Source organism: Taeniopygia guttata, chromosome 7, assembly GCF_048771995.1.
Source record: "Taeniopygia guttata chromosome 7, bTaeGut7.mat, whole genome shotgun sequence".
In the NCBI taxonomy this organism is placed as follows: domain Eukaryota; kingdom Metazoa; phylum Chordata; class Aves; order Passeriformes; family Estrildidae; genus Taeniopygia; species Taeniopygia guttata.
In genome coordinates this window covers 37,375,738-37,402,923 of record NC_133032.1, presented here as the reverse complement: position 1 = coordinate 37,402,923, position 27,186 = coordinate 37,375,738, and the positions used below count along the sequence as shown (strand labels likewise).

Sequence of the window (27,186 nt, the reverse complement as noted above, 5' to 3'; positions counted from 1 at the left end):
CAAACAGTGATCAATACTGAATGGTACTTTTAACATATTTTTTACTAATATCATGGAATCACAGAAGGGCTTGGGTTGAAATCACCTCATTCCAGCCCCTGCCATGAGCAGGGATGCCCCAAACTGCTCCTAATTCCTTTTATCCCACAAACCAGAGCTCCTGGACCCTACAGACCAGGCTGGGTTTTCCTTAATCTTTAAGTCCCCTCCTGCCACCCCCAAGTAATCTCTGAGAAACAGAGTTTATCAAACTTTGAATAACTGCAAGTTTTTTGGTTGAGCATGGTTGGAGATACCCATGGCTTTAAAAATTTCACACTAAAAAGTTCATCTTAAATGCCAAACTCCAGGGAGCAATTCCATATTGGATACAAACCCCTAGACAACAACACTTTAGGACTAAATTAACCTTTTCCCATCTTCATTCCTTACACCATACAAGCAAAGCTACACCTCCTTAGGTTGTTTCACTGCTTTAACCCCATAGTTCTCCATATAAGTAGAATGGAAAAGTGAATTTACCAACAAATTTGTTAATTTTTCCTACTAAAAATAAGCTATTTCTAGGCCAACCTGGAGTCAGCCTTCCAATCTACCTGCACCAAGAACAGAATTAAAACTAAGAAAACAATTAAAATGTACTAAATATTTCACTTGTTAAACACTCCAAATTGGGATTTTTTTTTAAAAAGGACATTTTTATCTTTAATACTGAGATTCAGAAAGTAGAGAATTGCAGTGGGAATGTGCAGACTCATCTTGCAAAGTCTCCAGCACAGCGAGTAACACCTCTTGACAGCACTTCCAGAAAAAAGTGTCAGAAAGCTCAAAAGCTAATTTGGTCAGAAGCCTGAGCCCCATCTCCTCCCTCCCTGCACACAAACACTTTTTTTAGATAAGATTCCCAAGAGCAAAAGTGTAAACTCAAGCAGCAGCTTTTGTTTTCTTGTGGAGTTAACCCTTTCAATCCTACAGAGCTGCTTCCCTCTCTTCCCCTCCCTCTGCCCTGGGATGTACAGAGGACAAGTGAAACAAGGAGTCACACACAGAGCAGGAAATCAGCGTGTGCACCACAAGAATTCCCACCCTTGAGAGCTGAAACCCACTGCTTCATTTCCAATTTATTTTGAAAAACAAGCACTTCAGTCATTAGCAAAGTTGATAACATGCATTTTCCTACTGATTTGATAAAGACTTAATCTAATCAGGAATCAGAGCTGTTTCCTCTTGCATAGAGTGTCCCCTTAGAACACTGGATTAATTATCAAGTAATGCAGGGCGCCGGGAAAACCATAAAAATCCAAATATTGAGTGGAAACCAACACACCCAAACCAAGGCTTTCGAGGACAACTGCACTCAGTTTCCCTAAGGAGGTTCCAACACTCAGTGCAAGGAAGCTGGAGGAAACCCACAACCACGAGGGCTCGTGGAACCACTTCTCAGTTTCACTTTGGGCCATATCAAGCTTTTCCAACATGATATCCCCCACCCTTTCTTAAAAAAGGAAATAATCACAAGAACCACCTGCCCCACACTTGTCTTCCAGACTGCTGAATTGTGCCTACAGGCCAAAAGAAATGTCCTAAGGTTGGCTGTTTTTACTGACTCAGTGAGGGGAGGCAGGAGAAAGTGACTCAAATGGGGCTGCACCACCCTAAAAATTCACACAGGTCCCTGGAATGGGTGAAATTCCACCTGGGAGGGTGGGCAGCCCTGGCACAGGTGCCCAGAGCAGCTGGAGCTGCCCCTGGATCCCTGGCAGTGCCCAAGGCCAGGCTGGACAGGGCTGGGAGCAGCCTGGGACAGTGGGAGGTGTCCCTGCCATGGCAGGGGTGGCACTGGATGGGATTTAAGTCCCTTCCAACCCAAACCAGTCTGGGATTCCCTGAGTTTCCCATCTCTTTCTTCATTTTCCCAGTTGTTTAACTGGGTCCCAGTGAAGCCCTTCAGGACACAGAGCCTGAGCAAGGGACACTGCCAGTGACACGAGCACACGTCACAACCATTGCTGGGTTTCTTTCTGCAGCAGCCAAGAGAAAAGAAGGAGTAAATGTTTCTCTAAATAACTTTAATTCTGAAAAAGGAAGCAATGCCATTTCAAGCATTCCATGTCAAACTGGACATGAATCAACTGGGAGATATCCCAAATATCACCCCAAGTGCACCATGTCTGAGACCATGAGCAATCTCTCATCCCTGTAAATAATGATTACTCACCATTTATAAACATATGGACACACAACTGTCACTGGCTATGAAAGTCAAAAACCTCACAGCAACTAAAACTCCGTACTTTAAAGCTACAATTATTTACACAAGTTCCCAGTCCACCAAAATATGAATATAAACTAATTATTAGAAATCAAATTATTGTTATAACAATAAATTGAATTATGAAAAAATCCTTTTGGAAAAGTTGTTTGTGGTACTAGAAGAGAAAGTTGTATTTACTGAGGAGTGGGATTTTTTTTTTCCAAAAAAGTTTCATGAGAATATTGTTACAAATAATGTAACATGTAGTCCAAAGAGCTCCTTGGGATACACTGGTATCACTCCTAAGAGCCACCAGGAGGGAGAGCTGCAAATCCTCCAGCAGGAGCTGCCAGGAGCCCACAGCACCTCTCCCTCTCCTCTGCACTCTGCATTTAACCTCAGCCTGTGGAGAACATCTTACCCTGAGTTTTTATTTAACTGAGCACACACACCTACAGCAGGGAATTTGGATTTTACAGGGTTTTTAAACAAATGGTGTTTTCATCGCCAAAGTGATGCTACATGGAGGGCTGGAGACCTGAGGAACCACACAGAAATCCCTCATTTTATAATTAAAAGCAATGTCAGAGATTGGTTCTACAGCTTGGACAACTTAGGAAAAGGTTAGAGAAATTAAAACACACACATAATAATTGATAGAAATCAAAATTATTAAAAATTAACTACAAAATTCCATTTTAAACCAAATACCTTTAACTCAAGAAACGTTAATTATTTTTTTAAATTTTCTGTAGTATCAGCATCTCCCTTAATTCTCCAGTCTCAGACGGAGTGGTTTGTTTACATCCAAGTCTGGCACAGGGAATCCGACATCACCGGGATGCTTCAAAGTAGAAACAGTTTGTTTTATGCAACACACACTGGTCTAAGATCCACCAAGTGTGAGCTGCAGCCAGAGAAACGGCACAAAGCTGAGAAAAACAAATTATAAATTCCAATGTAAACAACAGCAAACAACAACTCCAGAAAGGGGGAGGAAAGGAGTTTCTGTTTCTGCTGGCTGAGAAGTGATCCGTGTGTCCCGGGGGACAGAAGCAGAGAGGAGCTCAGTGACATGGAAATCTGATGGGAAAATGGCATCACCAACACAGAGAAATTCACTGATATGGAAATCTGATGGGAAAATGGCATCACCAACACAGAGAAATTCGCTGATATGGAAATATGATGGAAAAATGGCATCACCAACACAGAGAAATTCATTGATATGGAAATCTGATGGGAAAATGGCATCACCAACACAGAGAAATTCGCTGATAGGGAAATCTGATGGGAAAATGGCATCACCAGCAGGGGAGAGCCACCAAGAGAAGCTGAGCAAATCTCCAAATGAAGATGGCACAAAAACGTCTCACACTGAACAATTCTGCCAATGGGGGAGAGCTGAGCACACAAACTTGAGAGACCAGAGGTGGAAATGTATTAATCACAATTAGAAAATAATTAATCCCAATTAGAATTATACAAAGGAAATCATGGAAATTAAGAAGCCAGACTTTTTTTCTGCAAATTTCTGCTCCCTCACATTTGCAGCACTTCACCTGCTATGGACAGGGAGAGTATTTTAATCCATTTCAGCCCCACTATACTGTGATTATTATACATTAACAAATAGGAATTGGCAAAATGTATCAAAAATCAAAGCTTTTAAATAGTATATTCTGAAATACTTTATTACTTTGACTCCTAAATAGTCAACAGTACTTTCAAAATTATGTCAAAATTATGACAGTCCATACTGATAATACTTGTAGTCTCACAAAATTATTTTTCCTACCTCTTACACCCTTTTACATACAGGAATTCAATTCTAGTTCCATTCTTCTCTACTTGTTATAGAAACTTCAGTTCTACAATTGATCTTCACCTCCACTGGCTTTTAGGAGACCCAAGGTTTATGTAAATATTAAATGAGTTATTTACCTTTCCAAAAGATGAAGTGTTAGAACGATAAATATGCTATGGCATAAACAAGGCATTGTTTATTAGCCTTATTGGCAAAATAAATTACAAATAACCTTCTGAACACGTAGCATCGGTCAAAACTATCTTTCTCGTGAAAAATAATTAACAACAGAGGTTACTATAAGCAGATTTAATGTCTGTTGATCCAAATTGTTCAAGCAGGACATTTCAACCGGTTTCAGTCAAAACAGAAATTGTACCAAGCTGCTTCCTGCTCAGTTTTGCCAAGCAGGAGCACTGTGAAGTCTGGCACTCTGTAAATCCAAGGAAAGCCGAGCGATTTCTTTCCAAAGCTTCCTCAAATTGAAGAAAAAGGAAGGAGCTCTCCCTGCGTTTGAGACACCCAGAGCTGAGCCATTCAGCTCATTCCCAAGCGCTCTCCTAAGCTTTTGTCATGGAATTCCACCTCCTGCCGAGCAGTCCTTCCCACCAGGGAAAGTTCCTGCATAATGACCCGAGGTGTGAGTCAATTAATTACCTGTTGTGCTGCCACTGTGCTGCTGCAGGGCCACGGGCGGTGCTGAGATAGGGCTGAACCCATCTCACCTCGCTGCCCCACCCCATCCCTTAGCAGCACCCCAAAAAGCAGAATGTCCCCTCTACCTGCAGGTCGGTTCCTCTGGCTCAGCTCCAGTTTAACAGCACACTCGGAGATCAGTGACATTTGTCCGGACCTAAGCAGATATCCCAAGCACTTGTGAGAGGTTTGCTGATAGGTGTTAATGTGATAAGCCCTAATAAACTGCTCGTGAGGTGGAGACCTGAGAGCAAATCTTGGTGGTGTTTAACTTCAGCCACAACAAATTAAATGTGGAGCTCCTCAGTTTAAAAGCTCTCCAGAGCTCAGCTGATCGAGGTTAATTCTGATTCACCGCTATCAAACGGGACATTAAACACGGCCCAGAGATTGTGCAGGTGACAGCACAGCAAGGATAAAGGATCAGAAAACTGAAATAATGCCCGGGAAATAGAACTGAAATGGGCACTTGGGAGGAACATCACTGCACAGGGCAATGGGACTCGGACGGAGGGAGCAAAGTTCAGGAGATAAAGGCAGGGAAAGATCTCAAACAAAACTGAAGTTCAAAGCCCTGTGAATAAAAATCACAGCCCAGCATTTCGCTGCCTAATGCCAAACATACTTCAGTAATCTCAGCAGCCTCCAAATACTCCCCAAGTAGGTAAATAAATACAGGTGCTTAATCTAACTGAGGAATAACTCACACTGGGAATTTTATTTCCCCAGCAGATAACCCGGCTGATTTTAGTCAAACAAACCCAATTCCTTTCCTAAGCAAAGCATGCTCTTCATTCAGCTGGTTTTGCATGGAAATACAATCCTTGGAGTTTCTCACTCGATTCCCATGCAGCCTTTCCAAGGGATTTCTGTTTTACAGAATATTTGCATGGTTGGAGCTGAATTTATCCTCTGTTGGCCTCCAGTTTTACTCACTGCTGTCTGGGCTTCTTTGTTGTACAAAGCCTCTCGTTTGTAGGAACTTCGAGGGTTCAGCCACAGGTTATGAGTGCACAGCCCACACACAAACATCCAGTTCAGAGCAGGTTCTGTCCATGTGGGCAGAGATTTATGTGTACTTGTGTTTTTAAACCCACACCTGAGTGCATCAGCCAGCACCAGGCAGCATAAGTAAATCCTCACACATTTTATACTCTCCCAGTTCCCTGTAGCAGAGGGAAATATTCATTATGGATATTTTTGCTGACACAGTTTAACAGCAAAACCAGGACTTGTGCAAAGCTAAAAGCTTCCTGCTTTGAAAAGAGAATGAAAAAGCTGTTCCAGGAGCACCACCAGCTCCAGGACACCTCAAAGCCCGATGATGAGCACTTCAAGTTCCAGCATCACAAAAGAAATTGAATGAACTAAGGAAATAAAAAAAATTCAAGTTAAGTACTTCCAGTCGCAATAATCAGAAGTGAACGTTGTATTCCATGATCAGAGAAGGCTCGTCCCGAGGTGATCCCTGAAGGGCTGGGAAGGAAAGTCCCTTCCCACGGGTCGGTGTCAGCATTTCTGCAGTGCCAAAGCACGTCCTTAAGTTGCCATTCCTGCACTTTTGCTCTCTACCCTCAGGCCTGTGATGCCGTGCCAAGCTGAAGTGTAAACGAACGGATGTGCAAACAAGCATTGAGATGAAGGCTCAGATAGCTCTGACCAGGCAATCCCGGGATCACCCATTACCAGCGCATTTTCAGCTTCCTCACACCTCAGGTAAATTCACTTCCCAGAGCCTCTCCCCTGTGAACGTGCCTCATTCCCGAGCAGGATTTCCCTCACAATGTGCAACTCAGCAATCGCCAGTAATAGGCATTCAAATAAAAGCACAGTTATGTGGTAAGAAACAAACCCAGGGCTTATCTATTCTGCAACTTTCTCCCTTTCCAGTCAAAACAATTCATTAGTATTAGCAAATACGAGTCTTACTCATCAGGGGAAAAAAAAAGTGTCCCTGCTCAGTTTCTGAACTCCCGAAAGGAAACTTTCCTGCTTCTGGTTAACAGCGAGCAGCTTTCTCACGTGAGTTTAAAAACAAACCCACACGATTTTATTCCTCAGGTTTAATTTAGAGTAAATGGTAAACATTTGTAACATAAACATGCTACAGAAGAGAAACCTAATTCTTTCACAGCTGGAATCTCCAAGTGAGAGAAATGAGCTGCTGATTTGTGAAACGCTGCGAGTAGATATAAATCTCTGAGATACTCATACAGAAACAGTTCCAGAATATTCATCAAGAATAAATGGACCAAAATCTGCACTTCTGAATGTACAAAAGATCAATCACCAACTAATGAAACCACATGCCTGCAACAGAGAGGCTGAATTGTAAAGCACAGGGCAGACATGTCACCCAAGCGTTTTAAATCCTGCAAATCTGTAAATAATGATGATTTCCAGTGGAATATATCCCGGAAGGTGCTATCTGACCTGTGACACCTTTCTGGTGCCACCAAGAGGGTGGCACTGGGAGGAGAGCGGCGTCCTGGGGCCAGAGGAGCAGGAGGTTTGTGGCTCTGAACATTTCAGTTCTATTTTCCGGGCATCATTTCAGTTTTCTGATCCTTTATCTTTTATTTCAGCCACCCCGAGGCCACAAACAACTTTCACTCGGGAAAAAAGGCCGTGAGACACCACAGAAATTGAGGGGTAGAAATGAGTGTGCAAAGATTTCTCTCTCCCTCCAAAAAGTCCCCTTCCAAATACACATCAAATCGATCACAGCAGTACTTGCTATGAATTAAAGCTGTTTAGGTATTTGTCAAATATTTAACTATTGTCACCCACAACAGCCGTTCCTAGAAGGGATTTCATATAATTTTTTTAAAAGTAAAATTAAGAATTATCTGTGCTACACTGGGAAGAAGGACAAGCCATGAATGAAACCATCCCCACATGGCAATAATCTGAACAATCTAAGAATAGCAGTTTATAATCTTGCCTGGCTGATGCATCCCGCACTATGTTTATGTATTGCTTCAGTCATTTCATTTTGAGACTATTACATAATATATCAAACAGAGCCATATGTCAGGGCTGAGAACACAAACCTCACTCACACAGAAAAACAACTTTTTAGGACAACACTCAAGTAGTTTTATTGAAGTAGAAATCTAATCTTCACAATAATTTAAGAAGCCCATAAGCAGCTTGTTTGCTTGAACTCTTACAGCAATTTTCCATTAACAACTTTATTTTAAACATGATTTATCAAAATAACAGCAAATTTAAAGAATTGATTTAAATATTAAATGCAAACACAGCACTGCAACATAGACTTTCGAGGCTGAGAAAACCAAATTAGTCTCCAATATTGCTTCATTAGAACCCCAGTGCTGTTCCTTTTAACTACAATCCCAGCTTCCAGCAGCATCACTCTCGGGGAATTCCTGAGGTTTTGATCACAGTATCAACACAGTAAATTAAAAAATAAAAGCTCAACATAATAAGACAAAGGATTTCTTTTAATACCATCAGTCAGGTGAGAAAAAGCAAGGAGGAAAGCACGGAGCCTCCTTTGACAGCTGTAACCTCGGAAAAGCCAATCCACAGGCACAGAGGTTTGGCTGAGGCGGAGACACGGATTCATTGAGGAAATTCTGGAGGGTGCATTTACTATCAGCTCTGCAAGTACAGACACATCAGGCGACAGCCTCTGTCTGAGCTTACACAACTCCCAGGAGCAGCAAATAAACCTTACTCTTACAGAAAAGTGTTTGAAGATCAGCAGGACAAAGCAGCGCGTTCAGAGGACACCAGAACTGAGCAAGCATTCTCAAAGCTGTCCTGCTGCTCACCAAAACTGCCAGAAACTTATGTTTACCTCAGCGCACAAAAGCTTTTCCACCCTTTAACACTATGAGCAGAACACACATCACACGTCCAGGCTGAACACCGGCCGGGTGATTTGGAAATAACACAGTGTGTGTGCCCTCAGCCCCACATGTGCACAGTGTGTGTGTGCCCTCAGCCCCACATGTGCACAGTGTGTGTGTGCCCTCAGCCCCACATGTGCACAGTGTGTGTGTGCCCTCAGCCCCACATGTGCACAGTGTGTGTGCCCTCAGCCCCACATGTGCACAGTATGTGTGTGTGTGTGTGCGTGCCCTCAGCCCCACATGTGCAGTGTGTGTGTGTATGCGTGTGCCCTCAGCCCCACATGTGCACAGTGTGTGTGTGTGTGTGTGCCCTCAGCCCCACATGTGCACAGTGTGTGTGTGTGCCCTCAGCCCCACATGTGCAGTGTGTGTGTGCCCTCAGCCCCACATGTGCACAGTGTGTGTGCCCTCAGCCCCACATGTGCACAGTGTGTGTGTGCCCTCAGCCCCACATGTGCACTGTGTATGTGTGTGTGTGTGTGCCCTCAGCCCCACATGTGCACAGTGTGTGTGTGTGCCCTCAGCCCCACATGTGCACAGTGTGTGTGTGTGCCCTCAGCCCCACATGTGCACAGTGTGTGTGTGTGTGCCCTCAGCCCCACATGTGCACACCAAGCACAGGCACTGACAGCGGCCCAAACCCGACACGGAGCTGCCGCCGGGCTCGGGGACACCGGGCCGGAGCAGAGGGACAGCGGGGAAAGACAGGAGCCGGCCCGGAGCCGCTCGTTCCCTGCGGAGTGGCTCAGCACAGCACTTTCACACCGCCACCACCACCTCCCCGGCTCCAGCCCGAGCGACTTGACAGCCGCTCACAACAGCGCCGGCAGGAGTAGTATCAGCTTCAGTCCACAACACCCCGAGCCGCTCCACCCGGCCGGCATCCCCAGCCCGGCATCCGCAGCTGCTCCGGCATCCCGCGCACCCCGCACCGGCATCCCCGAGCCCGGCTCCGACACTCCGCTCCGGCACCCCGAGCCTGCTCCGGCACTCCGAGCTGACAACCCGAACTGACACCCCGAGCCGGCTCCGGCACGCCGCACGCTCCACCGCTCTGACATCCCGGGCCGGCTCCGCGCTCCGCCGCGGCGGGACCGCGCTCCGCTCCGCGCTGCCGCCGGCCCGTCCCGCCGAGCCCCCCCCGCTCACCCGCGCCCGGGACGCGCAGCAGAAGATGGCGGACGGCGGCAGGGCCCGCTCGCGGCGCCGGACCGCGGCTTACGCTGCGCCGTTTGCGCAGCGCCCCGAGCGCCCCGCGGCGGAGCGAGCGTAGCGCGCTTGGTGAATACCGGCGGCCGGTTCCCCGTGCGGGGGGTGCCTGTAAACAATGGTGCCCCCCCTTGCTCCGCGCTCCCTTACCGATTCTTCCTCCTTCTCCATCCCCGTGGGCATCTGCGGCACGGCCCGGTTGATGGAGACGCAGTCGTTGAGGTCGGGCATGTCCTTGCCGCGGTAGATGGGCAGCGGTTTGGCGGCGTCTAGCGCCCGGGCGCGGAAGGAGAGTTTGCTCATTGTCTCCCCCTCACAATAACACCCCGGGGCCGGGCGGGCGGGGGGGGGGGGGGGGGGCCTTCAGTGCGGCCTCGCCGCCGCCTCCCAGCCGCTCCCGCGCCGCGCCCGCGCCACCATGGAGAGTCCCGCCGCCCCGGCGCAGCTCCCGGCGGGGCCGCCCGTAGCCCGCAGCGCACGCCCCGCAGCCCTAGATCCGCGCCGGGCTCGCTCGGTCCGCTCCCTGCGCCATGGCAAACATGGCGGACATTAACCACAGCCGCTCGGCCCTCCCGGCAGCCCGCGCGGCGGGAGCGGCGCTGCGCGCGCAGCCGAGGGCGGGAGGCTGAGGAAGCCTCGGGGAGCCTGAGGGGGGCGGCGGGACCGGGCGGGATGGAGCGCGTCGGGCGTCCCGAGCGAGGAGCCGCGGAGTCCCCACAGTGTCCCCACAGTGTCCCCACAGCCTCCCCGCCGGCTGCCCGCAGTGTCCCTGCTGTGTCTGCAGTGTCCCCGCAGTGCCTCCGCTGGGTCCCGCTGTCTCCCCGCTGTGCCCCCGCGGTGTCCCCACAGTTTCTCCGCTGTCTCTCCACAGTGTCCCCGTATTGTCCCCACAGTCTCTTCCCAATGTGTCCCCATAGTGTCCCGGCTGGGTCCTCTCTGTCTCCTCATAGTGTCGCCACAAAGTCCCACACAGTTTCCCACATTGTCTCTGCCGTGTCCTCATAGTGTCCCCCGTGTATCCCTCACAGTGTCCCCACTGTGTCCCACATTGTCCCTGCATGTCCCTATAGTGTCCTCCCTGTATCCCCCACAGTGTCCCACATTGTCTCTGCCGTGTCCCCATAGTGTCCCCACAGTGTCCCATATGGTCCCTGCCGTGTCCCCCCTCTATCCTCCACAGTGTCCCCATTGTGTCCCACAGCGTCTCTGCCGTGTCCCCATAGTGTCCCCCCCATATCCCCCACAGTGTCCCCACTGTGTCCCACATTATCCCTGCGTGTCCCCATAGTGTCCTCCCTGTGTCCCCCACAGTGTCCCACATTGTCTCTGCCGTGTCCCCATAGTGTCCCCCCCATATCCCCCACAGTGTCCTCACTGTGTCCCTTCCATGTCCCTATAGTGTCCCCCCCATATCCCCCACAGTGTCCCCACTGTGTCCCCCCTGTATCCCCCTCTGTGTCCCACATTGTCCCTGCGTGTCCCCATAGTGTCCTCCCTGTATCCCCCACAGTGTCCCCACTGTGTCCCTGCCGTGTCCCCATAGTGTCACCACTGCTTGCCCCACAGCATCCACACCGTGTCTGCACAATGTTCCCGTTGTGTCCCCACAGTATCCCCACAGTATCTGTGATGTCTCCCCACAGTGTCCCCACAGTGTCCCCACTCTCTCCACGAACCAGCGGGTTTGTCTCCTCAGTGCGTTGGTCAATATGGACTTAAAGACTTCCAGCCGTGAAGATGTCAGGAGGGTTGACACAAACCAACACTTCAGAAACAAACTTGTGCCTGCGCAATTTTATATTTTTTTTCCAGAGAATCACAGAATATTTAGGGTTGGAAGGGACCTCTGGGAGCCATCCAGTGCAGCCAGGGTCACCTGGAGCAGGTGGGTTTGGAATGACTCTGGAGACACCACACTCTCCCTGGGAACTTGTTCCCGTCCTTTGCCACCCTCATGGAAAATTCTTTCTCATGCTGAGGTGGAACTCCTCGTTTTAGTTTACTAAACTCCTTCATCACTCTTTCCATCAAAAACAACGTCCTGCAACTTGGAACTGAGCAACCCCAAATTCTCACCTGGACAGAGCTTCAGTCCTCTGCCCACCCAGAGCTTCCTGCATGAATTGACATTAGTCTGCAAAACCCTTCATCAAAGACCCTTAGCACCTCAAATATCTCCTCACTTCCATTTAATTTTGACACCCAGAGACCAAGCAGCTGCTTCTCTCACCTCCACCTTAGAGCTCTCACAGGAGTTGCCAGTGTTACCTTCTGGAACAAACTGAAACTCACTCAAAACTTCACTGTTTGGATCACTGTGCCAACTGTACCTAATTTCCATTTTTTTTAAATTTGAGAAAAAATTGGTTCGGTCTCTGAATTGCTTTTTATTTTTAGTTACCTGTTGTGTTTTTTATTTACATGGTTTTGTATAGCAAATACAACTGCTGTTCGTGACAAACACATGATTTACAAAATGAAGAATAAAGAATTGTGTCAACTAGAGAGAGAGAGAAGGAGGATGAAACAAGCACAGGAATACGCAGGAGGGAAACAGAAAACAGAAGCAGCAAGAACATTGTGTTCATCAGCCACAGACACAAATTAGCTTGGGAAAGAGATCTGGAAATTATATTAACTACTGCTATGAAAGCATCAGGTAAGAGTTCAGTCATGTGAGCAAATGAAGCTTTAAAAGCATGAGAAAAGGAACAGAGAACCAAACTGTGATAGGCTGCACTTATTTATAATTCCCTTAGAGTAGTTTTATTTCATAAGAAAGGCAATCCTTGCCTTGGATTAGAATTAACAGGTATATATTTAAAATTTGTATAGTTTGGCTTAAAATTTATAATTCAGCACCATTTTAGAAGCAGCCAAACTTCCCACACCCAAAATGGGTTTGGTGCCCCTGAAGCAAGTGGGGCTGAGCTGGCAGCAGAGGGGGGCTGGCACTTCAGGGGTGATTGATTGTGACACGTCCTGCAGGAGCTGATTTCTGTGTTTTCCACCTGGATGCCATCAGCTGGGAGCTGTGAGCCCAGCTGCACAGGTGACATCCCCGGGAGAGGAGCAGGCAGCTCCTCCTCAAGCACTTCCAAAAGACACCACGACTTTCCTCTTTCTGCTTCTGCAAAGAACAGGCATTTTACACACTGCTGGAAGACCTTTCCCCCTTTCAGTCAGCACAGCTGAACAATAGATAATAACAACCTTTTCCCTTTGTGTGGTGTTCTGCTCTTCTTCACTACTTACATTTAAAAAAAAAACAAAAATGAAACATATTTACCCTCCAGGTGGCTCTTAGTCCTAAACTTATCCCATTATTTTATTTATACAAGCAATGCAATTTTTTTTTTTTTAAATGATGCCCTGTAGGGTACAGAAGGAGTTTTTTTATGTAGTCAAAAAAGCCATTGCACAGAGCTGAACATGGGCAGAACTAAAGTTTCAGCTTGCATTAGCTCAGCTTTAAGCCAGAACCATCCATCTTTTAAGCACATAATCTGATCTCTTCCTCTTGTAAAATATTATAGGTTTTCTGAAGAATTGTAGCTGTAAAAATATTAGGAGCTGTAACTCACCTGTAGATAAAATAATTTACTTTTCATGCACAAATCAAGGAAACAATGTCTCAAATGAAATTATTTGTTCAATAGCTGAATTCTGACTCATCTTCATGGAGATAATGGAATTGAATATGCACATTTGAACGTTGGATTGACCAAAAATCCTCTAATTTTATTTAAACATATATATCAGTGGAAATGTCAGAGCTGTATAGGCTCGAGGGCTTCATCACATCCTTGCTTTTGGTTCTGCTTCTCCATAGTGACACTTAACACAAGGAATCCTTGTTCTCACTGTAGCTGCCTAAAGCCTGGGATATTTCTACAGATTTTTTTGCAGATTTATCCTGTTTATTTCTTGGTTTTGGTATGGTTTTTTTTCTTAACACTTCATATCTCGCTATATTAATCTTCTCCAAGCAGAAGTATCACTTTTGGATGATTATCTCATGATTATTGTAATGATTATTGTAATCATTATATAATGATTATTACATTATTGCAACATGATCCAGCAGGAGAATGTGCTACTTCTTTACTCCGTGTGTTACCTTCTAAGTACAAAAAGTAGTAAAAAATCAAAAAGCTCAAAGAGTGCAGAAACAGAGATTCCAAACTTGATAATGGCCCCTGCCGAGACACGGTGCTGGGTGTCCTTCATTAACACCTTCATTAAAGGTGTTAAAATGTTAAAAGAGACATGGAATTTTTAGGGTGCTGCCGACCTGGATGTAAATCCAGACAAATAATCGGGATATGAAGTGTACAAAGGATCATCTCCTGCAACGTGCCAGGTACAGGCTCAGAAGGTGCAAGCAGGAAAGCCATGCTGAGAATCCACATCACCAAATATTTGTAAATCCCAGATTCCAGCTCTTTTCAGAGGGGTTTGATCTCATGTTTAAGCAAATCCTCACTCGAAGGAAGCCTGAAATTATCCAGGATCTGGCTTAGTGACTCCAGCACAAGGGAAAGTGCTGAGCTTTCCAGGAGATCCATGAATGGACGAGGGGAGTCTTTTTAAAGGTTATGAAGTCCTTCTTTCTCCCCGTGTCTGAGAACTCTGATTGAAGTGAAAGGAACCTCTGTCCTATTCATTTCAAAGGGGTTTTTGTCAGGAAAAAAGAGCTTGATCAAAGTAGCCAGCAAGCATGCTTAGTGCCTAATGCTCAGAGTTAATGTATCATTCCCAACCATTTCTATTTCCAATTATTCCAAGGGTTTAGGGAAGTGGCAGCCTGTGCATTTTCCCCTCGAAGGTCACCCAAACCTATCAGCCAAACCCTGAAATCCAGTACAGAATAGCTTCCCGGGAGATTTAAAGCTCTGAATGAAAATTATAAAAGTTGAAAATGGAGTTAAAATCTCAAGCCCAACGCCAAATAAAATGAAATAAAAGGGCAGCTATGAAAATAGCAGATTCTCCAAATTACAGCAGGAAGGGACAATGAAGAAAAGCAGCAGGAAGCTCCTGATTTGAGAGATTTATATCAAAACTATTTGTGTCAAGAAATAGGTTTAAAATGAAAGGGAATTGTTCTTTGTGTGTGGAGGTTACCACAGGCATCGGGAGCTCTTTAAAGGAACCTGCTGCAGCTGTTTCCTGTGGTATAAAATCTTGGATTCTGACTCAAAAGATAAATCTACTCTTGACTGGGCTCTTTTACAGCCCAATTCAACAAGTGAGTTAACAATAATTCAGATATGAAACCAGAGGAATTTGGTTTGGAATTATCAAGTAAAACCATTGGGTACCCACAGGAGTGCAGCTCAAACCCCCAGAAATCTGGGCTTTCACCACCAGAAAAAAGGTAACTTTACAAAGCAGTGAAGAAAATAACGATTATGACTGGAACTAGAAAAGTATTGTTAAAATCAGTACCTAGACAGGATGGTATTTGTGCCCTTCAACTTTGGAAAATAAGAGTAGAGAGATTTACTCAACTGTTACTTAGGAAAACATAGCAGAGAAAAATCATCAAAACCGAGTTTACAAATGTATACAAATTTATCTCAAAATCTCACACTCAGAACGAAAAAACTAGATTTTTTTTTTTTTTTTTCAATCAGTGCATTTTGAGGAGCTGGGAGCTCCCCAGCTTGGATAAAAAAATTACAGCAACCCCCATCCTGCAACTTAAAATATCAATAAAGTAATACTTGTGGAGCATTGAAAACTGTTTTTATTTTTATTCAGATTTCAGAAGCCAGAGTGAAGGACTTGCTATAAGGAGAACTTGGGAAAACTCTGTCCCAGAAATGAGAGATATTCCCTTTTTTCCTCAGAGCTTTGCAGTTCTGCTGGATTTCAGCACAAGGGTAGAAGTGGGGCTGTTTTATAGAAACAAACGTTCAGGCAGCTGGAAAATCATAAAATCAAAGCATCCCAGACTGGTTTGGATTGGAAGGGACCTAAAGGTCATCTCATTCCATGGGCTGGAACACCTTCCACTAGATAAAAGCAAGAAATTGGGAAATACACCAAGTGTAGCTTTCATAAAAATAAAACCCACCTAAAAGCTTACCTACAAAACCCTCCTTGACAATTGCTGTCTTCTGGATTAATGGTCTGGATATAACAATTTTTCTTTCTGATTCACAATGGCAACAATTTCCCTGCCCACCTTGCTCTGAGGTTGGTGTCATTGCTTTGTGCTGATCTGGAGTGGCAGCACCCACTGGATTGGGAATGTTCCATGCTCCATGCAGAGAAAACCCTGAAAACCCCAAAAATCTCCCCAGCTGGGGCAGAACCATGGTGAGAACCATTTCCTGCTGTGCAGAAATAACCCAGGTCTCGCTCCTGGAAGTAATTCCCCTGTCCCAATTTGCTCATGCCCATTGGAGTCAGGAGATGATTTTACTTTTATCTGACTGGGATGCAATCAGAGGGAAGCTTCTTGTCACTTGTATGGGATCAGGGTCACCTCTGCTCTGTACTTCCCCCCTTTTCCTGCAAAATGGGGCTGAAAGCAAAACCAGAATCTCTCACAGCGTTGCTGTGCATGAAACACAAATATTTGCTGGGCTGCAAGAAGAGTCAAAAGGAAAATGAAAGTGTTTGGTTGGCAGTGAGGGCTGGGGACAATGTTTGCAGTGCTCTGTGCACACATTTGTAATAACAAAAGGAAGTTTGGAGCTGTCCTGGGGAGTTATGCAATCAACATGCAGATTTAAAGATGCAGTCAAACTTCACTTAGCTGTACTTCCTTGTTAAAGGTTTTTTTAAGGAAATTAGCACTAAAAAGACACTTTTACAGCAGTCACAGCAAAGCTGATGCAGTATTCCCACTTCCAATTGCCATTCAGCCCCGTTCATGGAGATCTGCTGCTCCAGGTCCAGCCAGATTTCATAAACACACAAATGCTGAGGAGCTGCTCCAGGAGAGTCTCACCTTCAGAGCAGCTCTTCCTTCTCAGGAGCAGTGGGAGCCCTGCTCAGCTCAGGAATTTCTTCTCAGATTAAGACTAAAAACTTCACAATGTTCCCTGGAAAGAGGGAACAGCTTTGCCCCTTGGCACATCCAGCTACTTCACTCTCATGGTTGTGGTTAAAAACCTCAGTGGAAGGGGGAGCAGTGAGTTGATTTTGGAAGCTGGGAATGGCTTCCCACTTCCACAGGGTAGGGATGGGAATTGTTCCCTGGGAGGGTGGGGAGGGCCTGGCAGACATTGCCCCTGGAATCCCTGGAACTGCGTGTTCCTTGTGTCCCAGACCAGTCTGGAGCACAGAGAGAGCAAGACCTGCTCATAAAATTCCTTTGAACTTCACTAAGAAAAAAAAAAAAAGGAAGAAAAGAGAAAAAAGTGGGAAATGAATTGTGACCATGGGGTAGAACAGGCAGGGCAAGAGGGCACTGGTGAAAGTGAGGGAATAGAGATTCCTTTAAATCAGTTTTCACATGTGAGCCTTGGAAGCTTGAAAATGAAAATCATGGATTAATCAAGGTAGGGACAGGATGAGAGGATAAAATTTTAAGCTGTGCCAGGGGAGGTTTAGCTGGACATGAGGAGGAATTCCTTCACAAAAAGGGTGATTGAATGTTGTAAGAGGCTGCCCAGGGAGGTTTGGAGACCCCATCCCTGGAAGTGTTGAGGAAAGACTGGATGTGACAGCTGACAAGGTGGTGATCAGGCATAGGTTGGACTCAAAGGTCTCAGAGGTCTTTTCCAATCAGATTGATTGTGTGATTCTGGAATATTTGTGGAATTTTTGTGACTCTCAGGGCACTGCAAACACCCAGCTTCCAGCAGGCCAGGTCCTTGGGAAGAGGCAGGATTCATGGGAGAGCCAATGCAGAGAAGAGCAGGAGCAGCTGAAACTTCAAAGAGATCTGAAGAGGTGCCTGAACCACGTGGGACCATTTCTGTGGAACCTGCACAGACTTTTCCCATAGGAAAATCAGGGAATGTCACAGGCGTGATGGGAATATCTAACCCTGAAATCCTAAATAATCCCATGAGATTACAAAAAAGGACATTGGTAGCTTCTGGCTACTCCAGGTATAGGAAAAAAAATCTTCCAAGACAAAAGAATGGCTGAGTTTGGTAATGTTCCTGCAGGTACCTGAGTTGTGTCACTAATTAATCATTCCTGGAAACAAAGGAGAAATAAAGGAGTGGAAAATAATGCCATTATATAATAGGAAAATTGCATCAGAGTTAATTCTTCAATTGCAAAAAAAAAAAAAAAAAAGTCAGTTCAATAGGTAGGTTTTCAAGGAGCCCAAATGAATCCATTCCCTTTTCCCCCAAGTATTTGGTGGTTGGTTGTTAATTAATTTTTTTGCACGATTCTCTTGCTTTTAAACACGCAGATATTTTGTGAGCATTTCCTGAAGTCACAGGTTAATCCTTTTGAGGAAAATGATCCATAAAGCTGTGAGGAGCTGCAATCCCAAGCTGTCTGCATTATCCAAACCCCACTTGTAAGGGACCAAGCAAGCAGTGGGACACATGAAAATATTCCAGCTTGGGAAGTGGTGGTTCCATGCCCAGCTTCCCTCTCCTGCTGGCACCTCTTTAATTGCAGGTTGTGTTCTGCTCCCCTTCCAGGACCACCACAACAAGGAGCTGCAGGTCTTGGCACACCGTGGAGTGCTGAATTTCCTGAGGAGTCTCCACTCTGTGGATGTTCCTGCATGAGGCAGGGAGGAGCTGGAGGTATGGATGCATCCAACCATACCCCGTTTCCATCTGCCATGAGATTGATAATTTATAATTTATTATAACCATCCCCACCTCAGTTCCTGCTCTTCCTTTCTATAGAATTTCACAGCTTTTTTTTTTTCCTAACTATTTTCAGAAATGATTTTATTTACATTGTCTATTTTGTATTTAGATCTTAAATTATAATTACAGTAAATTCCTCTTCTCCTCATTCAGGGAAAAATGGCCCTGTTAATGTAAAGATCCATATGGTGTCAGTTTAAAAGATTCAGTGCAAATTTGATATTGGCACAGGAGTCATGCAATATAAAAAAAGTCTTTGGGAAAGGTCAAGTTGGTGTCAGCAGTGGCAGAGCAGAGGCTGTGGTGACACTGAGCCCTGTGGGTGGTGGTGGCATCACTACATCCAGGGGGAGTTTGCTGTTCCAAAGCCTCCCAAAAGCCAATATTTAAAATTAATTTATAAATAGACTTCAGAAAACAAGTTTGATTTCATATATATCCAGCAATCCCTTTAGATCTGTTGCTGACAACATAAATTCAGGTTTTAACTCAGAATTAACAGAATTTTTCATTCTCTAGTTTTGCTTTGACAAGTTTGCAATATAAATCTTATCTATATAAATCTTATGTGCAAACTTTCCTGAATGTATTTTAAAAGTATCTTATTTAAGCAAGTGCTTAATTCAAGCATAACATGTGATTTGCCAAACAAACTTATGACTAAGGCAACACAGAGTGAGTTCAGTAGGACCAAAATTTGCTCCAGTGTGATTCATCAATGAGTAAGAGTGATGCTATCTGGAGTTTTAATCTAAGCACAGATTTGAATAATGACCTGAATTTTTTGGAAGAGCAGCTAGCTAAGCAAGAAAAGGGGAAAAAAAAAATCTGTAAAGAATTCTGGGCTTGATATCACCACCTATTTTCAGCTGTATGAGTCAGTGAGCCATCACATGGATTTGCACAGAAATATCAAAGCAAATCCCACTTCAAACCCACACCACTTCCCAATATATCCCCTCACTCATCGATCCCAGCGAAGCAGGGAACGTCTGTTTGTCTGCAATAAAAGAGAGCAGGGCTCCAGGAACAATGACATTTCTTAAAACAAAGCCCCTAATTTTCTGTGAAACCCCTGCCCAGGCTGATTTACCAAGAAGAAATAGGCAGTCCAAAAGTGCCACTTGCTGAGCTCAATCAGCCGAGCCTTTCCGACTCGGGAAAGAGACCCAGGGAGGGAAATTGTTTTGCAAAATTGCAAAAAAAAAAAAAAAATTGTCTAAACTGGCAGAGATGGCAATGCGTGCAAATATCCTTTACTAACAATGATTGAGAGAGCTGCAGCTGCCATGCAAGACGTGGAATCTGACACATTTCTTCAATATTAGGAGCTTATTGGGATATAAATGTGAGCTGCCTCTGGATCCAGGAGAGGAACATCATTTGCAGTGGTTCATGTTATGAGACATGAAGGCAATTACTTGCTCGAAGAAAACATAACTCAGTCTGTTACAGAAGAGTTCTGCTAAGTCCCATCCCAGCAGAAGATGAAGTTTTGACAGACATTCATTTTTTTCCAGAATGTTCTGCAATGTTTTGCAAGTTGCTGCCAGATGTGAGGTCCTCTGGAAATTAAAAGAGGGCTTTAGGCAATATTTTAATGTGATATTCAGGACTTCAATATTTGCACGCCAGAGGATGAAAAAAAACAGATAGTTCTGTATTTTATTTCTTTTATTGACCAGAAAATGCTGTGTGGATTTGTAAATCCTACCACCTTAGGACATCCTAGTCTTCTCCAATAGTTTATAAGCCCCTATAAATGAAGATTATCAGGATCTCCCACAATAAAGAGGATTTAGCTGGGAATTAACAACAAGCAAACAAAGAGGAGAGATGGAAAATGACACTGGGTCACCTCATTAGTTGGCAAGGTGGGGATCAGTGACAGGTTGGACTCAGTCTTGGGGATTTCCAACCTCAGTGATCCTGGGGTTCTGTGATTCTTCCTTGCACGAGTTGAGTGTGGCCTTTTGCTGGGAGTTCTTCGGTGCCAGATGGACCAGAATGGGTATTTGTGAGATGTTCAAACACAATGAGAAATTCCTGCTTTAGGGGAAGCTGCTCAGGAAAGCTCCTATTGGGAAAATGCTGGATGGCAGAGTGGGACCTTAAATCCCATCCCATTCCCAGCCCTGCACTGGGGACACCTTCCACGACCTCAGGTGGCTCCAAGCCCCGTCCAACCTGGGGGAATCTTTTAAACTGACACCATATGGATCTTTACATTAATAGGGCCATTTTTCCCTGAATGAGGAGAAGAGGAATTTACTGTAATTATGATTTAAGATCTAAATACAAATCCCACTTCCAGGGATCCAGGGCAGCCACAGCTTCCCTAAGTCATGGATCAGGGAGGTGTGGAAATGATGCTTTCAGAACAAAAAGAGACTCAAATATGCTCTGATGGAGCTTAAAAACTTTCAAGGATTATTCAATGTTCTGCCGAGGCTTCCCCACAGGCAGAGCCCTTGCAGCACTATTTTGGGGCTGGAATTTTTGGATTTAGGCAAAACATTTTAGCCTCAGTGATGCAGAAAACAAGCAAGGTCTCCTCCTGGCACCGGGAGCCAGAGCTGTGGAGCAATTGGGAAAAGCAGAGCAGTGAGACTGAAGGGAGAAATAAATTTCCAAATGTCTTTGGAAGGCTTTGTGGAATGGCAATCCAATTTTCACGGAGCATTTAAGCCCTGACCCAGACGTGTGAGCAGGGAACTGTGGCAAGAGTCCTCGCCAGGGTGGGTGGGAGCAGGGTAAATTTAGCTGGGTTTGTTTGGAGATCAGACTGTGCCTCTCACACTCTGCTGAGGAGATGCTCTAGAAAAGCTTCCAAACACCCCCGTGTTTCTGAACTCTCCCAGAAGTTCAATAGGTGCAATTGTCTGCAGGGCTGAAGGAAGAGTTCTCTCAGATTTCAAACAAAAAAGAGAGCGTGCAACTGGAGTTAAAAGCAGCAATTTCTGAGACAGGAAAGCTTTCAGTTCATGGTTATTTCCCTGATATGATGGGTCTTGATGCTCTTCTGCAGCACCACCAGCAGCTGTTTGAAAACAGCCTTGCCTTTTAACTTTGCTTTTTCTGAGAAGCAGAAACTTTGAGACATTTTACTCTTTCTCTGGTTCCGGAAACAAATAGAAGGAAACATGAACTTCTGATCAGCTGTGCCTTACCAGGGCTTGGTTTTATTGAAGAGAGAAGTAGAAATAAACCTCTTCAAGGATTAAGAGTTAGAAACTAGGAGGTCTCTAACTGAGGAAATTTTAAAGAAGTCTCTTTCCATCTTTTAAGGATCATTAAAAAAACCCATGAACCACTCAATGGACCTGATGACTAAAGGCCATCTAATTAGTAAAACAAGTCATTAGCCACATTTGGGAAGACACTGAATTTGTTAATTCAGCTCAGCTGAATGGTGCCCCAAACGCTGCCCTCAGGGAGCCTCCCCTGAAGTCTGGGAGGGAGGGATAACCCAGCTTTCCTGTCAGTGGGACCAGGTGGGGCTGAAGGGAGGGAGCACAAACCCCATCTTCACTTTTCCCCCTTTCCCAGGGTGGGAATGGTCCCTCCTTGGCCTGGCCCAGCTCACACTGAGGAGTCTCCTGGCTCTGAGCAGCTCCTGGAACAGGGACATTTGCTCTTCTGAAAACACTTGACATCTCTGAGGTGTTCATCACCTAAAAGTTGTGGGATGCAAATCAATAACTTATTCATCTTTCCTTTCATTCAGGAAATAATTGTGCTCATTTTGCTGCAGGTCCAATGATCCTCGGAACACTCTTCACTCACTCTTGCTGTTTAATCCATGATTTTATGAGATACTTAAGTCATCCTTATCAGGCAGTTAATAAGAGGATCCCTGTTAATAGCTAATGGTAACATCTTCCTCTGGAAATTAATTCATGGAAGTGCAGCATTCCCATCCTTTGGAATGTGCCTCAGTTCAAAGCTCTGGCTAGAAATCATTACAAAATATGCAAGGGTGCTTTGGGGCTTGTTAGGAAACGTCCTTTGTCCTTTGGATATTTAGGAATTGCTTAATATTACATGATCTTTTAGCAAATGAAACTCTTTTACCCTCAGGGCTGGAAGGTGTTTTTAGTCTTTCAGTGTTCCACAGAGCTTGGCCCTAAATGTTTTCACAAGGCTGAGGTCCCAGCCGGGTGATGGGAACGTTCCTGTCATGGATGGGACACCTCTCATGGTCCCAGGGACTTCAAATCCCATCCAGTGCCACCCCTGCCATGGCAGGGACACCTCTCATGGTCTCAGGGACCTTAAATTCCCCCCAGTGCCACCCCTGCCATGGCAGGGACACCTCCCACCATCCCAGGCTGCTCCAAACCCCAGTGTCCAACCTGGCCCTGGACACTTCCAGGGATCCAGGGGTGCCACAGCTGCTCTGGGCACCCTGTGCCAGGGTCTGCCCACCCTCCCAGCCAGGAATTCCTTCCCAAAATCCCATCCATCCCTGAGTTTGGAGTCATTCCCCGTGTCCTCTCCACCCCAGTGCAGGCACAGCACACAGAGCTCAGCTCAGGCCACAGCCGTGATAACATCTTGTCGTACACATTCCATAATTAATTTTAATTTACTTAATTAAGAATCGAGTCTTTGGGGAAGGAAGATGAAAAAGTTCCTTCATAAAGTGACAATGGGCAATTGTTCCCAGCCTCTTATCCTGGAGGCACGGGGGATAATGGGAGCTACAGAAACCCTGGGGCAGATTGATGATAAGGATGTGATAGGAATCCCCCAGCACTCCTCGCTCTTCCCTCACCATTCCCTATCTTCCCAAGGAATTCAACTAGGCCAAAAGGCACAGAAAAATTAAAATTTCTCAGCAAAAGCTGATTTTCATTTGAAGACTCATGGCTTGGGATGTTACTGAAGTGGGCATGGATTTAACCCTTGCCAGAAAAATCAACCAAACATTAAATCAGCGGACGACAGAAGTTGGGGAAATGATGTTAATAAAATTTGAACATGGAAATTCCCAATACTTTTCCCTGGCATCCATGAAAATAAAATGATATAAAAAGAAATCTGACAGATGTAGTGTCATATGGAGTTGCTTAATGGCAACGCTCAGCCTTGCAAAAAAAAGATTTACAGCCACAGTCACTACTAAAAGTTGACATTTGCATTGAATAATTCATCATTTGCTGCTTGCTGGGCTTTGTTGCCTTTCTTTTATTCCTCAGTGATATCAGTTCTGCTCTCAGCAAAGCCAATCAGTTCCAGCAGATGCAGATATTTTGTTGTTACTCCCAAAGCTTGACTCTTTTTAGCTAAACCCGCCTTAAATCTGCCCTGCTGAGGACTCCTTGCCTGTCACAGATTTGATTTGCACCATTACCGGGTTCAGCCTAATTCCCACACAAGCATTCCAAGCATTTTAACAAGGATCACATGTGCCTTGGACATGTGTTACATCAGGAAAAACTCCTTCCTCCTCACCCTGTGGATGGATGCAGCTGAGGACACTCTTGATCCGAGGAGAAAAAGTGTTGGGAGCCACAGCTGGACCCAACATCTGGACAGAAACTTGGCAAGGTGGCTGCTAAAAAAGGACTTTATGGGCAATTCTATGGAAATCATCATCCCCTTGCTGGTTTTAGGGTGGCAAAAACCCCACCTGTACTTCCGTTAATCTCTGGAAGTTTCTCCAAAATTTTAAAAAATATTTTAAAAAATGATATTGTATTTATTGATTTATTGTATAATACTTTGCTATTTGTTGTCATAACCGAGTTGTAAATGACAAAAGGTTTATTCCTTCCCAACACCCCATTTGTTATCTCCTGCTTGTTATTTTGGGTCATGAAACTACAGATTCTCCTTTTGATCCCAATTAAACAAATGAGGGAAAGGGGAAGGGAAAGGGAAAGGGAAAGGGGAAGGGGAAGGGAAAGGGAAAGGGAAAGGGAAAGGGAAAGGGAAAAGGGAAGGGAAAGGGAGGGATAAAGTTTTATTCAGATGTAAATCCTCTCCTTTCCCCCCCAGAAGCAGAGAGCTCAATCCCATGACTTTGTTACACATTGTTATGACTTTTTCTCTCTCTAGAGAAGAATCATTGAGAGAAGCAAGAACTTATTTTCCTGGAAGTGAAAATGAGCTGTATTTCTGCAGGGAGTTCAGAATTGCTTCTCCTTCAAAAAGGCCTCAAATGATTGTGGTGTGATGAGACAGAAACTTCTGAAGTGGGATGAAGAGAATGTCTGCTCTGGAATCCTGCTTGGTGCCTGGGAAGTTGGCTCCTCTCAGCACAGACCCCGAGCACCTGCTGTGGGTCCAAGCCAAGCAGAAACCAGCTGGGCAGAAATTCTGTGGTTTTGTGACCCCAAGAATTGATTCCTCAGAAATTTAGGGAATTATCAGGGAAGAATTTTCCACTTACCTGCGCCATGGAGGTGGGTGTGGCTGGAAAAGCCTTTGTTGTCCATCCCATTTGGACCTGCCTCACCACCCCATAGCTCGGCCCAGCATCACTCACTGCCATCAATTCCTGCCTGGAATTTTGGAACTCTTCAGCCTGTGCCAGCCTGTGCCAGTGCCTCCCTGGGATTTCACCCAGAAATTCCTGAGGATGCTCCTGTTCTTCCTTCCCTGCCCGCTCCATCCAGTGTCAGTCAAAACCCTTCCCACTTCCCAGACTTATCCCAAAGCAGGAATTTCCAGACAGTACTGCTCTAAATATAAGTTTTTTCCAGTTCTAAATCCCTTATCTCCGTTTGGGATGACACTCAATTACAGACAAACCCTTATCTCGCAGCAGGTAAAAACGTGGGAGATGGAATCTCTCCAGGATCTTCCTTCACAGGGGGGATTCCAAATCAAATCTTGGATTTTTTAATTATTATTTTTTAAACAGAACAACAAAAAAATTGCTTTGAAGCGCTCAGAGCCAAGACCTGGCAGAGGGAAATGAGGGCTCTGAGCTCCCAGTGCTGAGCTTTATACAACACAAAGTGTCACCATTCCAGGCTGAAGGAGAGGTTGTAATGCAGGATCACACCAGGCTGGGGGAATTTCTGGGAGATGTCCACTCGGGCAGCATTTATGGCATCACCACCAACGCAGCCTGAGGCTGAGCAATATTCAAGGCCATCATACAAGAGCATGGAATTGCTCTTTATCCTTGGGAGCACGAGGAGAACCAGACACCAGGAGCAGGGCAGGGATGCTCGGTGGGGTGTCTGTGGGCTTGGTCACCTGGGGGATAGAACAATTCATTTTTTGCAGGATTTTTGTTGGTTTTTAGCCTCCAGGTGTGAATGGCATCGAGCTGAAGGATCCATTTGGGATTCCTGGAATCTCCTGCTTGGAGCACGGGGTGTTTTGGGAGGAATCCTGGTCCCTGGAGGTGCAGCTGCTGGCTCAGAGGGGTGGGATGGGAATGCCTGGGATGAGATCCTGGCTGCTGGGAGCAGGAGCCTCCAGAGCCACCAGCTCCCTGAACTTACCCGTGCGCCGCGGCGCCGACTCCGACGCCTTCCCGGAGCACACAGCATCTGCAGGCTGAACTGGGAATTCTCTTGGCTCTCATGGATTTAACTCAACCTCACAGCTGTGGGCTGCTAGTTTAATTCCACAGCGGTGCCCATGGCCCCGTTTAAGAGTGGGCATCCCATCGTGGCATCGAACAATCCGTCGGAAGACAAAGTCCCTGCCCCGAAGAGAACAGCACAGGAACTGTTTTTTCTGGTGATTTAATCATAATATTGACAACTTTATCAAAAATTACAAAACTGATATTAAAAAAATTCTCTAATTCTTAGTAAGACTAGAATGGGTTTTTTTAAAAAATAGAAAAGCACTTTTATGCTACGGCTCTTCTGGAATTCTCACATTACAACCCTACATAGCAAAATACAAACTGTAGCTAAGAAAGGTAATTCAGTCCTAAGGTAATTCAGTCCACCACGAGCCCTCTAATATCTCTAGACCATCAAACTCAGGGACTCCAAAAGGATTTCACATGACTTATAAACCTTCTGCAAAGATGATTTCAGAAAGACCTTGGAATTTGAAGTTTCTCTTAACCCCTAAAACCTTAGACTGTGAGGATAACAGACCTGGGACATCAGAGGTGGGGTGGGTTTGGTTTTTTTTTTCCTTTTTTCTTTTTTTTAAATTATTTGTAACTATGTGGATATTATTTTTTTTTTTTTGCAGCTGATACCAGCCAGGAAGTTGAAAATACATGAAGAAGAAAATCCATAGAAAGAAATGAAAATATTTTTGTTTCGTTTCGTTTATGGCGTTCACACAACGCACCATAATAGAAAGAGGAATATTTCCTTTAATTTGAATGTCATCTGAATGACTCAACCACATTGTCACCCACTTAAGCAAAAGAAAGCATAATAAATAAATAAATAAATAGACAAGAATATGCAACACTTTACATCCTCAAGGAATCACGGCGTTCCCTAAATCTACCGAGGTCCTGATCGGCGTCGTGGGCTCGCTGTACTCAGCCACTTTCGGGTGATTGTGCCATGTTAATGACAAATCCAGTGGTGTTCCACTTTCCAC

The 27,186-nt window shown here is 45.2% G+C and overlaps 1 protein-coding gene and 1 long non-coding RNA gene across 4 annotated transcripts in view; one reads left to right on the top strand and one right to left on the bottom strand.

Annotated features, from left to right (window-relative positions):
• The window catches only part of EPC2 (enhancer of polycomb homolog 2), a 34,779-nt gene extending 24,351 nt beyond the window's left edge, over positions 1-10,428 (bottom strand). The window contains exon 1 of one of the 2 annotated variants that reach the window (XM_002198601.7): positions 9,998-10,428. In XM_002198601.7, coding sequence (XP_002198637.4) covers positions 9,998-10,150 — 153 coding nt within the window. In that variant the 5' untranslated portion in view covers positions 10,151-10,428. Of the gene's footprint in view, positions 1-9,787; positions 9,880-9,997 lie in introns of those variants that run through there. The other variant, XM_072931750.1, reaches the window with a different exon arrangement.
• Positions 9,771-26,938, top strand: LOC115496040 (uncharacterized). Of its 2 annotated transcripts, XR_003961430.4 has the most exons (5): positions 9,771-10,069; positions 11,660-11,732; positions 12,283-12,506; positions 18,472-18,579; positions 26,824-26,938. It is a non-coding gene; the product is annotated as an uncharacterized lncRNA (long non-coding RNA). The 2 variants fall into 2 exon arrangements; XR_003961431.3 differs by lacking the exons at positions 18,472-18,579; positions 26,824-26,938 and adding an exon at positions 12,836-13,127.
• The last annotated feature ends 248 nt before the right edge of the window (positions 26,939-27,186 follow it).